General features: G+C 45.4%; 1 protein-coding gene across 14 annotated transcripts in view; it reads left to right on the top strand.

Annotated features, from left to right (window-relative positions):
- The window catches only part of PROM1 (prominin 1), a 176,820-nt gene that overhangs the window by 18,655 nt on the left and 141,641 nt on the right, over positions 1-16,524 (top strand). For 9 of the 14 annotated variants that reach the window (XM_038745167.1, XM_038745163.1, XM_038745161.1 and 6 more), the window contains exons 1-2: positions 4,100-4,286; positions 11,024-11,452. In XM_038745167.1, coding sequence (XP_038601095.1) covers positions 11,224-11,452 — 229 coding nt within the window. In that variant the 5' untranslated portion in view covers positions 4,100-4,286; positions 11,024-11,223. Of the gene's footprint in view, positions 1-4,098; positions 4,287-11,023; positions 11,453-16,524 lie in introns of those variants that run through there. The other 5 variants (XM_038745153.1, XM_038745165.1, XM_038745164.1 and 2 more) reach the window with 5 other exon arrangements.

Here is a 16,524-nt window from a genome sequence, read left to right as displayed (position 1 = left end):
GTTCAATTTGCCTCATGTGAATAACTAAAATAAGTGCATTTCTCCCTAAAGGGAAGTTCAATTTGCCATGCAGAATAAATGTGGCATGGCTCAGCCTTTCTGACTCTGGTCTCCCCCTCTGGCTGTGCCAATCCTCGAATCCATCCCCCCGTGATGGGTGACAGATTCCCCTGGCCAAAAGGAGTAGGAGAAGGGTTTCTGGGTAGAAGTTGTTGCTCATAAACCATTCACGGTGTGTGATGGCCAGGGGAGTCCATGCTGCCCAGATCGTCTTTGTGCAGAAACTCTCTGGGCATGTTACTCCCCTCCTCAAAAATCTCCAGTGGCTACCAGTCAACCTGCGCATCAAGCAAAAACTCACTCTCGGCTTCAAGGCTGTCCATCACCTCGCCCCCTCCTACCTCACCTCCCTTCTTTCCTTCTACAGCCCAGCCCGCACCCTCCGCTCCTCTGCCGCTAACCTCCTCACTGTGCCATGTCGACCCCCGGCCCACGTCCTCCCCCTGGCCTGGAATGCCCTCCCTCCGCACATCCGCCAAGCTAGCTCTCTTCCTCCCTTCGAAGCCCTACTGAGAGCTCACCTTCTCCAGGAAGCCTTCCCAGGCTGAGCTCCCTCCTTCCTCCCCATCTCTCCATCCCCCCACCCTACCTCCTTCCCCTCCCCACAGCACCTGTATATATGTTTGCACAGATTTATTACTCTATTTATTTTACTTGTACATATTTACTATTCTATTTATTTTATTTTGTTAATGATGTGCATCTAGCTTTACTTCTATTTATTCTGATGACTTGACACCTGTCCACATGTTTTGTTTTGTTGTCTGTCTCCCCCTTCTAGAATGTGAGCCCATTGTTGGGTAGGGACCGTCTCTATATGTTGCCAACTTGTAATAATAATAATAATAATAATAATGATGGCATTTATTAAGCGCTTACTATGTGCAAAGCACTGTTCTAAGCGCTGGGGAGGTTACAGGGTGATCAGGTTGTCCCGGGGAGGGGGCTCACAGTTTTAATCCCCATTTTACAGATGAGGGAACTGAGGCACAGAGAAGTGAAGTGACTTGCCCAAAGTCACACAGCTGATAAGTGGCAGAGCCAGGATTTGAACCCCTGACCTCTGACTCCAGAGCCCGGGCTCTTTCCACTGAGCCACGCTGCTTCTCTGTACTTCCCAAGCACTTAGTATAGTGCTCTGCACATAGTAAGCGCTCAATAAATATGACTGAATGAATGAATGAATGAAGTGAAGGAGCAGGGGATTAGTTATGCCTCCCCCAGGGAAGAAGGGGAAGGGAGCAGCAAGGCTTAGAAGACCACAGGCCTGGGAGTCAGAAGGCCTGGGTTCTAATTCTATCTCTACCACTTGCCTACTGGGTGACCTTGGCCAAGTCACTTAACCTCTCCTTGACTCAGTTACCTCATCAGTAAAATGGGAATTAAATCCTCCTCCTCCAGTTTAGACTGGGGACCTTATGTGGGACAGGGACTGATAAAGTTGTGTCTAGCCCAGTGTTTAGTACAGTGCCTGGTACACAGAATATTCTTAATACCATAAAAAAGGAGGGAGGTAGAGAAGGAAGAGGAAGGAGTGGGGGAAAGGGGCTGGAAGGGAGGAGGGAGAGGAACAGAGGGAGAGAACATGTCCAAAACGGAACTCTTTATCCTCTCACACAAAAGTCCTGTCCTCCCATGAGTTTCCTATCACTATAGATAGCATCACCACCCTCCCTGTCTCACAAGCCCATAACCTTGGTGAAATCCTCAGTTCAGCTCTTTCATTCAACCCACATATTGAATGTCATGTAATCCTGTTCATTTAGCCTTGGCAAAATCTCTACAATCTGCCCTTCCTTCTCCATCCAAACTGCTACCATACTAAACCAAGCACTTATCATTCCCTGCCTTGACTACTGCATTAGCCTCTTCACTGACCTCCCTCCATCCTGTTCCTGTCCTATCTAATCCATACTTCACTCTGAAGCCCAGATCATTTTTCAGCTTTAAGGGATTCAATCTCCTGGACCCCTCCTACCTTACCTCACTGATTTTCTACTATAACCCAACTAGCACATTCTGTTCCTCTAACACCATCCTATTCTCTCTATCTCAGTCTTAACCATCTTGCCCACCAACCCCTTCTCCATATCCTCCCTCTGGCTTGAAACTCCTTTCCACTTCAAATCTGACAGTCCACTGCTCTCCCACCTTGAAAACCCTCCTAAAATCACATCTCCAAGAACACTTCCTTGACAAAGCCCTTATTTTCCGTTTGCCCTCCCCCCACTGCATCGACTGTGCGCTTGCCTGTGTACGCCTTAAGCACTTTAATACTCACCCCAACCCCACAGCAATTACGTGAATAGCCTTATTCATTCAATCGTATCTATTGAGTGCTTACTCTGTGCAGAACACTGTACTAAGCTCTTAGAAAGTACAATTCAGCAATAGAGACAATCCCTATCCTTAGGCTGTGCTATTCCCCCTACCTGTAATTTCATTCAATCATTCATTAAATCATATTTATTGAGCACTTACTGTGTGCAGAGCACTGTACTATGCGCTTGGAAAGTACAATTAATTTTGTCTATCTCCCCTTGTAGGGTGTAAACTCCTTATGGGTGTTGCATCTACCAACATAGTTGCAGAGTACCTTCCCAAGTATATAATATACAGTGCTCTGCAGACAGTAAGTGCTCCATAATTGACTGATGAGGAGGAAGATGGGGAAGTGGAGAGAAGCAATCAATGTAGCTTGCTGGAAAAAGCTGAAACCTGGGAGTTATTCATTCATTCAGTCATATTTACTGAACACTTACTGTGTACAGAGCACTGTACTAAGCGATTTGAAAGTACAATTTGGCAACATATAGAGACAGTCGCTACCCAACAACTGGCTCACAGTCTAGAAGGGGGAAACAGACAGCAAAACAGAACAAATAGACAGGTGTCAATCCCATCAAAATAAATAGAATTATAGCTATATATACATCACTGATAAAATAAATAGAGTAATAAATATGTACAAATATACACAAGTGCTGTGGGGAGGGGAAGGTGGGAGGGCACTAATCTTTCATCCACCTCTTGCCTGATCTATCACTTGGGCCAAGTAGTTAACTTTTCTGTGCCTCACTTTCCTCATCTGTAAAATGGGAAGTGAACACCTGTTCTCCCTCCTCTTTAGTCTGTGAGAGCCATGTGGGATTGCAGAGTGTGTTGCAGCTGGTTATCTTAGGGCTTTTAATACAGTTCTTGCTGTGCCACTAATGCCTTAAGAAGCAGCGTGGCTCAGTGGAATAGTAAATATTGTTAAGAATATTCTATGTACCAGGCACTGTACTAAACACTGGGCTAGACACAACTTTATCAGTCCCTGTCCCACATAGGGTCCCCAGTCTAAACTGGAGGAGGAGGATTTAATTCCCATTTTACTGATGAGGTAGCTGAGTCAAGGAGAAGTTAAGTGACTTGGCCAAGGTCACCCAGTAGGCAAGTGGTAGAGATAGAATTAGAACCCAGGCCCTCTGACTCCCAGGCCCGTGGTCATGGGTTCAAATCCTGGCTCTGCCAATTGTCAGCTGTGTGACTTTGGGCAAGTCACTTACCTTCTCTGTGCCTTGGTTACCTCATCTGCAAAATGGGGAATGAGACTGTGAGCCTCACGTGGGACAACCTGATCACCTTGTGTAACCTCCCCAGTGCTTAGAACAGTGCTTTGCACATAGTAAGCGCTTAATAAATGCCATTATTGTTATTATTATTATTATTATTAGTCTTGACTGTCACTTAGCTGTGTGACCTTGGGCAAGTCACTTAACTTCTCTGTGCCTCAGTTCCCTCACCTGTAAAATGGGGATGAAGAGTTGGAGCCCCACGTGGGACAACCTGATTACCTTGTATCTACCCCAGCACTTACAGCAGTGCTTGGCACACAGTAAGCGCTTAACACATACCAACATTGTTATTATTATGCTAAGTGGTTAGCAAATACCCCGGTAATAAGGGAGAGGAGGAGGTGGAGACAGGAGCAGCGGCAACAGCAGTGACTTTGGCTTCCCGAGCAGCTGCAGGGCATATTCTAGAGGCGGGAGCATCGGCAGGGACCTTGTGAGCAGCACAGCTGCGGAGCCCGGGATCAGGAGGAGAAGAGAGAAAGCAGGAGGAGGAGCGAGGAAGTAAGAGTCCCTGGAGCTCCTTCCAGGAGCCCCAGGAAACTCTAGGAAAAGGCACTGGACTGGGAGCCAAAGGACAGAGAAGGGTCCTGCAGAAAGACACTGGATGTGAGTCTGAGGAGGGGGCCGCAGGAAGAGATTTGGAAGGGAGGGGGGATGGATGGATGGATGGATGGATGGATGGATGGATGGATGGGGGGAAAGGGGAGAGGTGGATGGAGGCCGGGGGAAGGGGTGGAGGGTCCAGGAGGAGGATGGGGGGGGTTAGTCATTCATTCACTGATTCATTCAATCGTATTTATTGAGCGCTTACTGTGTGCAGAGCACTGTCCTAAGCGCTCGGAAAGTACAGTTCAACAGTAGAGACAATCCCTAGGGACCAGGGATGGGGGGTTTCAACTTGGGAAGCTTTTGTTGGTTTACTAAGCCACCCAACTCCCCCCACGCCCAGTCCAGGGGGTCCCTTGGCTCTTGCGGGAGGGGGCTTTGGGGTGGGGGGACGGGCTCTGGAAGAGGGAAGGTGAGGGGTGAAAGCCCCCAGCCCCAGGGGAGACCCCCTCTGCATCCCTCTTGCTCCCCCGAGGAGGGGAGCCGGTCCTGGGCCGGCAGCAAGGCGGGGTGGGGGAGTTGGGGAGGGGGAGGGTCTGCTCTCTGGCCTGTGGAGGGGGTCTCTGTGGCGGCCCCCTCCTCCCCTGGGGGCAGGGGGTCGGCAGGGGGAGAGAAGGGGCTTCCTTCCCAACCCCAGCCCCGGGCCCGGACAACAAAGGAAAAAAAATGGAGAGAGGAGGAATCCTGCTCCGCTTCCTTTGGGGCCAGGGTCTCCCACCACTCCTCTTTCTCTGCCCCCGGCCGGGCCTTAGAAAGGATCGGTGTGGTGGGCGGGAGGCCTTTGGGGAGGGGGGTTGGGGGCTTTCCCCTCCGCAGGCTCAGTCCTGGGCGCTGGGCCCCGGCCGAGGGGACAATCAATCAATCAATCGACCAATCGTATTTAGGGGGGCGTTAGGTGTGGGAGGCTCTGCGGCCCCCCCGGTGAAGCTTCAAGGAAAGCAAAGCCTCCTCCCTGCCCGCCCCTTGGGCAACAGGTTGGTAATAATAATAGTGATGGCATTTATTAAGCTCTCACTATGTGCAAAGCACTCCTCTAAGCGCTGGGGAGGTTACAAGGTGATCAGGTTGTCCCACGGGGGGCTCACAGTCTTCACCCCCATTTTACAGACTAGGTAACTGAGGCGCAGAGAAGTTAAGTGACTTGACCCAAGTCACACTGCTGAGAATTGGCAGAGCCGGGATTTGAACACAGGACCTCTTTCTAGACTGTGAGCCCACTGTTGGGTAGGGACTGTCTCTATATGTTGCCAACTTGTACTTCCCAAGCGCTTAGTACAGTGCTCTGCACACAGTAAGCGCTCAGTAAATACGATTGATTGACTCCAAAGCCCGGGCTCGTTCCACTGAGCCACGCTGCTTCTCTGGTAGGAAGTGGGTCGGGGGCGGCTGGGGAGCTGAAGAACCCTGCTTTCTGCAGGCTGTCCACGAGTGACCCTTCCCACTCCCCCCTCTCCCCCCAGACACTAAACAGAAGAATGGAGACGAAGTTAAGACTGTGATCCCCATAATAATCATTGCAGTATCTAAGCGCTTACTATGTTCCATGCACTGGACTAAGCGCTGGGGTGGATTCGAACAGATTGGGTTGGACACAGTCCCTGACCCTCGTGGGGCTCACAGTCTCAATCCCCATTTTTCCAGGTGAGGGAACTTAGGCTCGGAGAAGTGAAGTGAGTTGCCCAAGGTCACACAGCAGCCCAGCGGCAGAGTCAGGGTTAGAAGTGCTTAGTACAGTGCTCTGCACACTAAACACTCAATAAATACGATTGAATGAATGAATGAACCCATGACCTTCCAACTCCCAAGCTTGTTCCCATCCACTCCACCATTCTGCTTCTCTGGACATTGGCTGCGTCCAATCTGATTACTTTGTATCTTCCCCAGTGCCTGGCACGTAATAAGTGCTTTAAAACGGTAAAAAATCAAAAAAGGTGTGTGTGGTAAGGAAGGAAGGACCTTAAACCCTATTGATCCTTAGACCAAATTCCCGTGGAAAATTCATTTGTCTTTTCCTTCACTCCCAGCTGGCCTACCTGTCCCAACTCCCCCTGCAAGAACCTAACAGCGTAGCTCAGGGGAAAGAGCACGGGCTTTGGAGTCAGAGGTCGTGGGTTCAAATCCCGGCTTGGCCAACTCTCAGCTGTGTGACTTTGGGCAAGTCACTTAACTTCTCTGTGCCTCAGTTACCTCATCTGTAAAATGGGGATTAAAACTGTGAGCCCCCTGTGGGACAACCTGATCACCTTGTAACCTCCCCAGCACTTAGAACAGTGCTTTGCATGTAGTAAGCACTTAACAAATACTGCAAAAAAAAGTAACACTTCATCAGTTTCCCTGTTCTGCATTTCTGCTCTTTGATTGGTGGAAGACAACTTAATGGGCAGAGAGGGAAGATGAGGCTCCTTCTGCCACCCTCCAGAAACCATACTGGTTTTCCAGTTTACCCAATGAGTCAATCAATCAATCCATCAATCGTATTTGAGCACTTACTGTGTGCAAAGCACTGTACTAAGTGCTTGGGAAGTACAAGTTGGCAACATATAGAGACGGTCCCTACCCAACAGTGGGCTCACAGTCAAGAAGGGGGAGACAGAGAACAAAACAAAACATCAACAAAATAAAATAAATAGAATAGATATGTACAAGTAAAATAAATTGAGTAATAAATACGTACAAACATATATACAGGTGCTGAGGGGAAGGGAAGGAGGTAAGGCAGGGGGGATGGAAAGGAGGAGGAGGGGGAGAGGAAGGAGGGGGCTCAGTCTGGGAAGGCCTCCTGGAGGAGGTGAGCTCTCAGTAGGGCCTTAAACAGAATTCTTCTGGTGATTCCCCTCTCCCCCCGCACCATTTACACCCAACACCGATCAAGCTCAATTCTTGTATCGGATGGAGCGTTCATCTTCATGGTCCATCCCTCTAATGGACTTGTTTTTCCTCCTTCAGTGGGACTAGTAGAAATGGAATTTTTTAAGCCACCAGAGCTAGACTGAGTATGTAGCAGCAGCAGCAGCATTCTTTGTACTGTTTAGGTCGGGTGGGATGCCGTAAAGTCACGGAGAAGAAGGGGAACGGGCTGGTTCAGTCTCTTGTCCCCTGGGCAGGCAGACCTCTAAATCATCCAATGCATTTGTTTTTAATGATCTGTCACAAGTGCTTACTGTGTGCAGAGCACTATACTAGGCCCTTGGGAGAGTTCAAGAGCCCTATCTTCTAGGAGTTTACAGTCTATCCGGGGAGACGGATGTTGAAGTATAGCTAGGGGAGGCAACCGCGTACAAGGATAGGTACATAAGTGTCACTGGGGACGGGCTGGGGTGAGAATTTAGAAAGTTATGGCAAGTGCATAGGTGATGCAGAAAGGAGGAACATTAAGGTGGGTACATGAGAGATCAGTCAGGTAAGGCTTCCCGGAGGAGATGTGATTTATTATTTCTGTAGGTCTTAGTCTCCCCTTGGAGGTCTACTCCAGAGTGTTATTGCCCTGGAAGTCAATGTTCTTTCTTCTAGTATGGGAAAGGAAAATATCCCCAGTTTAATTCTAGTCATTTTTCATTTGGTTCTCTGGAAGTGAGAACATCCCATTCTAATCTCTTGTTATAGTCCTTCCTCATAACTTGAAGACTCAGCCCCCTTCCGGCAAAATGAACCCAGGTTTATCACACCTTAGAAGGCCCCAAAACGTATAGGCAGGGAATGAGTCTACCAACTCTGTGTTATCATGTACTCTCCCAAGGACTTACTACAGTGCTCTGCCCACAGTAAGTGCTCAATAAATGCCACTGGTATATTTTTAAATGGTATTTGTTGAGCACTTGGTGCCAGGCATTGTACTAAACTCTGGTGTAAATACAGGACCATCAGGTTGATACAGTCACTGTCCCACATAGGGCTCACAGTCTTAATCCCCATTCTGCAGATGAGGTAACTGAAGCATAGAGAAGTTGTGACATGCCCAAGGTCACATAGCAGACAACTGGCAGAGGCAGAATTAGAACCCAGGTCCTTGGACTCCAGGGCCATGCTCTTTCCACTAACCTTAGTCAATCAATCATTTATTGAGCCTGTACTATGTGTAGAACACTGTACTACTCTCTTGGGAGAGTACAGTGCAACAGAATTAGCAGGCCAGTTTAAGTCTAGAGGTCATGCTGCTTTCCTTCCTTTTAATGCACCCTAGTACCATCATTTTAGCCCTGTGGTAGGGCTAATGGAAAGATAATCTCTCTAGAAATCAGGAGAACTGAGTTTCAGTACTGCCTTTTGGGCCTATGTCATCAGCGGTGAAAGTTTCTGACTCCCCAGGGCATTCTGCAAGATGGATGGGTCCAACAAAAATCCTGAAAAATATCTGGCTAACATAGGCAGCGAGGACTGCACCAGTGACGTCAAGAAAACCATCTGCTGGGTCACAGGGCCATCAGGCAGCGTCGACCCCATGTTGTGGTCACTTTGGCAGGAAGCATGTAAAGAAAAGCCCAAAACAGAGTTGTATATGACCTTCATAACGTGTTGCACCCCTGCTTGTTGCCTTCTGTGCTCTAGCAGGAATATAGCTGACAGAAAAATGAGAATGCGAATGGTATTCCCCAAACCACTAGCAATATCTCCAATTTCTTCACAGGCATTCTGGATCCTGAAGTTGCAGGACTGAGACTCATGCGTCGTAATAATAGTGATATTTGCAAGGGTTTGCTATGTGCCAATCATCTGGGCTAAAAACTGGTTAGATACAAGACAATCAGGTTGGACAGAATCCTCGTCCCACACGGGGCTCACAGTCTGAGGAGGGAGAACCAGTACTGAACGGGTTAAAAAGAAGAAAGTGAGGCACAGAGAAGTTAAATCACTTGACCAAAGTCATTCAAGTCTCACAAGGAGACTCCATTATCAAAATCACCATTGTCATTTAATTAGTCTGTGTAACTGACTGTTGAGCTTATAACCCCAAAATCTGTGACATGGAATAGGCAGACATTAGAGGACAATCTAAGGCCACTATGATGGGCACTCTTCCCCAGCTTTCGAACCTCAACCACAGCTCCCTGTTTGGAGAAGTGACTTTTCACACAAAGCCCCACTTTAGTCCCTCCTTTCACATTGTTTTAAGCAGTGAGCATTCTCCCACTTTTTCCTTTCCTAGTCTAGTATGGCGCTCCACTCTCCCATCACAAAAGGCAGTTGTGCTGGTTAAATAATCACAGTGGATGTTTTGCATCAAGACAGGTTAATAATGTAAGTCCAGCAGAAGCCTCTAAAGAATCCATTATCAGATTTTCATCCATGCCGGGGGAATGTGTTCCTTGAGCCTCCTCTTTTTTTTTTCCTCCCCCCAAATAGTTGAAATTGTTGTTGTTACTACTTGTATCTCTTACAAGTTTTTGCTTTTTTCTTGCTCTAGCTTTTCTGATTTTTGTCTAGTATCCACTCCGGTATTTATTCCATTTGCCTTTCGGATCTTTTTGTAGTTCTTGATGTAGTTTTGCTAACAGAACAGGTTTCAGCAGGCCTCTGGGATTTGGCAGAAGTGAGTGTGGGGGGAAAACATGACCCTGGGGGAAATGGGGTCCTTGCAGATTGGGTTTTAGCTTCTCTTAACCGCTGCGGAGACTTCAACTTTATTCTCAATGCTTGGGAGAGAAGAGCAAGGAACTTCTGCTACTCCATGGCTTCTCCCACTTCTATGTAAGCAGAATCGATCTTGGGCAAGTCACTTCTCTGTGTCTGTTGTCTCATCTGCAAAATGAGATTAAGCCTGTGGGCCCGTGTGGGACCTGGGCTCTGTCCAACTTGATTATCTTGTGTCTACTCCAGCACTTAATACTGTGCCTGGACATAGTGAGTGCTTAACAAATATCATAAAAAAAACTAAAGCAGCAGCATAGATAATAATAATCATTGTGGTATTCAAGGGCTTATTATTTACCAGCCTGACACTAAGTGCTGGGCTAGGTACAAAATAAACAGGTCAAATGTTTATTTCCTACATGGGGTTCATGATCTAATCCATCAATCAATGGTATTTACTGAGTGCTTTCTGTGTACAGAACAATACTCTTTCTGTTGTGGACATTAAAAAAACTAAGGCTTAAAATGGGCAAGTAAAGAAGACAGGAATAGCACGAATCGCAAGACAACCTAAATGAGTGCCAGGCATCCTGGTGTCTTTTGGCGATGCACCTCAAAGGATCAAACTAATAATGGGACCATCAGAAGAGTGTTCCAGCAGCATGGGTCAGCAGCAAGAGCACGGGCTTGGGAGTCAGAGGTCATGGGTTCTAATCCCGACTCCGCCACATGTCTGCTGTGTGACCTTGGGCAAGTCACTTAACTTCTCTGAGCCTCAGTTCCCTCATCTATAAAATAGGGATTAAGACTGTGAGCCCCACGTGGGACAACCTGATCGCCTTGTATTCCCCCCAGCGCTTATAACAGTGCTTCACACATAGTAAGCGCTAAACAAATGTCATCATTATTATTAGCTGGCTCTTTCCTGGCCCTCTTCCTGAAGGAATTGAGGTTTTTCTCCTACAGAGTCCCCAAATCTTTATCCTAATCCACTCCTCCCCTGACATTTGTCAAAGGCACTTCATTAAGGAGCTATGGAGAACCAAGGGTATTTATTTTAAAAAATCTGAATTTGCTGGCCAAGGGTGGCTTCTGGGGGCAGGTTCCCTGCTTGATGCCCCAGGGGAGGGAGAGTGTGCATTAAATTTGCTGATGTTTTCTCTTGCCAGGGGTGGTGCCCTGACTCCTGAGAGACCTTGTCTGGCAACCTGAAGCCCTTGTCCTTTCTCCCAGGGAAGTGAAGGATTGAGTGCAATCACACTTTCTTTCTCCCCTCCAACTCCTTTTTAACTGGCAGCTTTCGCATCTTGAAGAAATATCGAAGGTTTCACTCCTTGAAAGGAAGAAATCCCTACCACATGTTTCCTGCATGTTGCTAGCCATGGCGATTGAACTCTTTTTTTTATTGCTGATGCTTTGTGGAAGTACTGTTCCAGTGGGCTCTTCACATAAAACATCTTCTGGAACTCTGGATTTTGGATATTTGCCTGCAGGAAGCTATGGCACGAATGCCCACTATGAACCTGGACCAATAGAGATTTTGTTTCAAGTTGTGCATGGCTTCCTTTACGTAGTTCAACCAAATCCTTTTCCCCGAGGTAAGTGTTACTTTATGGTGACAAAAAAAGAAGATATTCCTTCTAAAACTTAAAGGCCATGAATTTAAAGCAGGCAACTGATGAGTGTGAATTGGCTACTTCAAAGATGGACAGTTATTTATGCCAATTGTAAGATCAAAATTATGGCAGGTGAACTATCTTACCAATGATAAGATCATTGAGATGTGTTTTCTCTACTGCATAAAGTGATTAAATAGGAGTCAGAATGGGTTTTGAAGTCATAATAAGAATGCTTTGTTTGTACCAAGAAATGGCAAGGTGGATTTATGGGAAAATTGAAAATTATTTGCTATAAGAAGATAATTGTTCAGTTACACATTTGTGGTGTATCTTCCACCATTTTCTGATTTTTAAGAAGGAAAGCTGTAAAACTCTAAATAACCTGTTAAATAGGATGCTCCCGTCATAGAACTTAAATTTCAAGGGCTATTGAGATGGAGTCTATTCTTCATTGGACTTTGACTCATTCTAATTTTTCTCTCCTCTCTTCTCAACCCCATCTACCCATATGTAAGACTGTGAGAATGAGATCATGAATTAAAAACTAGTAAGACTTAATCTGATACCCTACTCAGGAGAGTGCTAGTATCTTGAAAAGGAAAGAGGGAACATTTTCTTTAGGAAGCAGATTGTTCATCTTAAACTAGCTTCTGATGATTTCACCCCTGACAAAACCCCAGGATGGTAAGGACAATTGCCCTTATTACATTGATACCATTTAATAGGGTATTGTTAGAAGGTACCTAGGTTATCATTTAATATTAGGGCCGATAGCCCCCAGACTGACTGCCCATCAAGAGTTAGCCAGGCCAAGCTGATGAGCTTCCCACATTGGTCAGGGCCTGGCTCCTTCAAACTGGTGATGGGATCATCATTAAATGTCTGGTTGTCTCATTGATTCTTGTAGTTCTATGTTTAAGGTCTTTTGTTTTCAAATCCAATTTGATATAAAAAATTGTAGGAAATGAGTGATTGTGTCATTGTGTGTCCCTTGCTGGGAGAAACAAAAAGAAATTTCTGCATAGTACCACTGAAGCATCCGCCAAAAATAAAAAAGAGGTTAATTTTGTGATTTGGAGTTTGTATATCCCCCCAAAAAGATGTGAATGATCATTTGGGACATTCTTAGCCATTCTTAATTTGTTGATCCTATAATCTTTCCTTTCATATGCTCTATTTCAGTATCCATGATATTGATTTAATGGCTGTCTCACGGCTGCATTAACACAGTTATGGGTTTTTTTTAATCAAGAGATTATAGACCCATAGACAGTCTTTTGGATCATATGCATTTCCCAGTAAACTCTAGGGATTCAATTCAAACGTTCTTCCTATTAATTAGGTTGACTTCTCAGAAGAATTTGAATCTTAGTGTAATCTGTGGGCATTAGCCTTGTTTACTCCTTAATCTTCATCAATTCTTTGGACTTTAAATAGGAAACAATTCCCTAATGCTTTAGCAGCAGTCAGAAGGACCAACGTTTGATTATCATGGTTTTGTGTTTTACCAGCTTGTTTAATATTAATTAAACTTCAGAAAAAAACATAGTTTGAGGTCTAAATTATCAATAAGGGTGGACTTTTACACAGTCTAACATAGACTGATAGTTCAAACGTAGGGCATCTAGGTAAAGTTAAAGGCATTAGTTTGATACAGTGATGTCTCAATATGTGATTCACGGCCACCAAAAAGTGTTCTTGAAGTATAGCGATGTGATTGTGTACCAAACATCTGAGCTTAGATCAATCAATCAATCAATCAATCGTATTTATTGAGCGCTTACTATGTGCAGATCCTCATCGGGACTGTCCTAGTTGGGAAAGAACAATTGTGAAGGCACTGGATCATTGGATGCCTTGCCCCATCTGAATGAAGTGGCAATTTTCCATGATTTTTTTCCTCTAGGCCCTGCCCCAAATTTGCTAAGTCTTAGATCCCGTGAGATCCTTTCCATTGTAAGCCCTTTTCAAAGAGAACAGCATTTTTCAATCTACGATCTAGCAAATTGTACATTTCAAAATGTGAGGTGAAAGGGTATTCTTGTTGATTATCAAGATGTTGAGGTAGAATGGTGAAAAATATTTGAATGTTATGTAGAACAAATTTTAATTGCATTATGGTGGGCAGTGGAAAATTATGGAAACCTGACACTATTCATATAAACAGTGGTCTGCTATATAAATCTGTCAGGTCAGTAAGATGAATATTTCTAACAACCTCAGCTGACTCATATTTTTTAACAACTCCAAGTAAATCATGATCCAACATACAGTCACTAGATGGGTGAATGGAAACTATTTCAGGAGTGTAGCTTTAATAATTATATCTAGGAATGGAACAAGTGACCTTGGCACTGCTGCCTAGTTTCTATTCCTTTAAAAGTTGTAATACCTAATGTCTCTTCCAGAACTTCAGAATATCTTGGTAGCATAGAAGTTTGGGCTCACTCGAGCCAGTTTTGATCACCAAATTGTGGTATCAGTTCAGGCAGTGAACCCAGACAGTGTAAAAGTCCACCCTCATTGATAATTTAGACCTCAAACTATGTTTTTGCCAAAGTTTAAAGTGGGACAATAATTTAAGAAAATACAGATGGGGTCTGGTTGTTTGTGGTTTTTGTCTGAAGTTTTGGGTTTCAAGATATGCCTCTCCACTGAACAGTCGCCTCACTTGAAGTGTGCCATCTATCAATGGTATTTGAGTGCTTACTAAGTGCAGAGCACGATGCTACAACAGAATTAGCAGATACATTCCCTGCCCCTAATGAGTTTATGGGAGGTTCTTCTTGTCAAGCCGTGGATGGGATTCTCAAGAGAATGACACTGCCTAGTCTTGGGTCAGCCTGTAGCTTCTAAACTGTGGGCCAGGTTCACCCAAGTCAAGGAAGGCCCATCAGGCAATGATCCCAGCGGCCCCCTTCTATTTCCTCTGGTTTGGTTGGCCTGGAGCTCTGAGGTTCTGGCTCAGCTTAAATTAGGACCAGGGCAATGCAAGCCAAAGATCTTGGGAGACCTTTATTAAAAAAATGTTTTTGAGGGAATGAGGCTTTATAAAGTGATGACGAAGAGTGGAATTTCAGAGGTTTAAAGAGCTATTTGGGGACTGTAAGAATGGGGAGAAAACAGGCAGCCCTAGGACCTTTCCCCATTCTTCCCATCTAGCTAGTAGCTATGCCAGGAGGGAAGCAGCAAGGCCTAGTGGATACAACATGGGCCTAGGCATCAGAAGGACTTGGGTTCTAATCCCGGCTCTGATACATGTCTGTTGCATGACCTTGGGCAACTCACTTCACTTCTCTGTGCCTCAGTTACCTCACCTATAAAATGGGGATTAAGATTGTGAGCCCCATACGGGACATGGACTGTGCCCAACCTGATTAACTTGTATATACCCCAGTACTTAGTGCCTAGCACATAGTAAATAATAATAAATAATGATGGCATTTGTTAAGCGCTTACTATGTGCGAAGCACTGTTCTAAGTGCTGAGGGGGTACAAGGTGATCAGGTTGTCCCACACGGGGCTTACAGTCTTAGTCCCCATTTTCCAGATGATGTAACTGAGGCTCAGAGAAGTGAAGTGACTTGCCCAAGGTCACACAGCAGGCATGTGGCAGAGCCAGGATTCGAACCCACGACCTCTGACTCCAAAGTAATCACTTAAAAAAAACCATTTTTTATGGTATTTAAGAAAGGGAGGCAAGCTAGGTCTTTCTTAATTTCTAGTTTTTTGTCAAAGAGACTGAAGCACCAGGAGGATTTATGTTAATGCTTGGAAATGTCAGGGTTGCGGGGGTGAGGAATACGGAGGTGCGTTATGGAGTGGAAAAACAAAAATTCCTGTGATTGAAAACCATTTAGTCCTTAAGGTCACATATTAGGCTTGAACAGACTACCATATCATTGCTCTGCCATTCTGGGTGCTGGGATCAGGGCCAGTGCTAGACACTTGGCAGACTTGGGAAGGTCCCACAGGCTTGTATAAGGTAGCCACAGATGGTGGACATGGAAACACACATGACGAGGCAGCATGGCCTAGTGGCAAGAGCACGGGTTTGGGAATCAGAATGTGGGTTCTAATCATGGCTCTGCCACTTGTCTGCTGTGTGACCTTGGGCCAGTTACTTAACTTCTCTGTGCCTTGACTACTTCATCTGCAAAACAGAAATTCAGACTGTGAGCCCATGTGGGATAGGGACTGTGTCCAACCTGATTACCTTGTAACTACCCTGGGGCTTAGGACAGTACGTGGCACATAATAAACACTTAACAAATACAATAATTATTATTACCCTGGGTATGCAGCAGATATGATGATAGCATCCATGAAGTATGCCGATTTCTCTAGAGGAACCACTGAACTCCCACATCCTTCAGAGTCTGTGCAGTTTTCTCCCAGGTCCCTAGGAATCCCCTCACTGTGTCTGTGCCAGGGAACTAAGTGGTGGAGGTAAAGGCAGAGAGAAAGATTGGGAGTTGAAAACAGCATCTGCAACCCTTTTGGGACCAGACACGGGGCAACCAGCTGTAAACTGTTCTGTCCATCAAAAAACTGGAAGACCTACTTCTCTAGGCTCAGGGTCTAGGTTAAGAGCAGGCCATTTCTGAGAATGGATGAGCTTTTGTTGTGGTTTTGCTCCTTAAGGCGTTGCTTCACCTCCCCCCTCCCTTTTTACACCCCAAACCCCAGGGAGAGACCTTTCATTTTAGGACTTTCAAGAAAAGCACTAGCTCCTGAAGCCAGCTCTGACTGAGAGTGTTTAAAATCAGACTAGACTTCTTTTTTGGTCTCCAAGTTTTTTTTATCTTCTAACGAAAGTTTACCTAACCATGGGAAAATGACAACCATGAGTCTTATGGTGTAAAGAATGTATTTGATTATAAATAGTTTTGTAGTTTCATGAACAACTTTACCTATCACCTTGAAAAGGTTTAACAAATCCTTTTCATGTGCAGGCACTGTACTAAGGACTGGAAAAGACTCAAATAAATTTCCCTCTCCAGAAGTCTGTCTGAGACTGATATTTCATGAACGTATTTAGAATAGAAGGG

This window comes from Tachyglossus aculeatus, chromosome 4, assembly GCF_015852505.1.
Source record: "Tachyglossus aculeatus isolate mTacAcu1 chromosome 4, mTacAcu1.pri, whole genome shotgun sequence".
NCBI lineage: Eukaryota > Metazoa > Chordata > Mammalia > Monotremata > Tachyglossidae > Tachyglossus > Tachyglossus aculeatus.
Note: the sequence above shows the minus strand (reverse complement) of the source record. Positions and strands in the feature narration are given on the sequence as shown.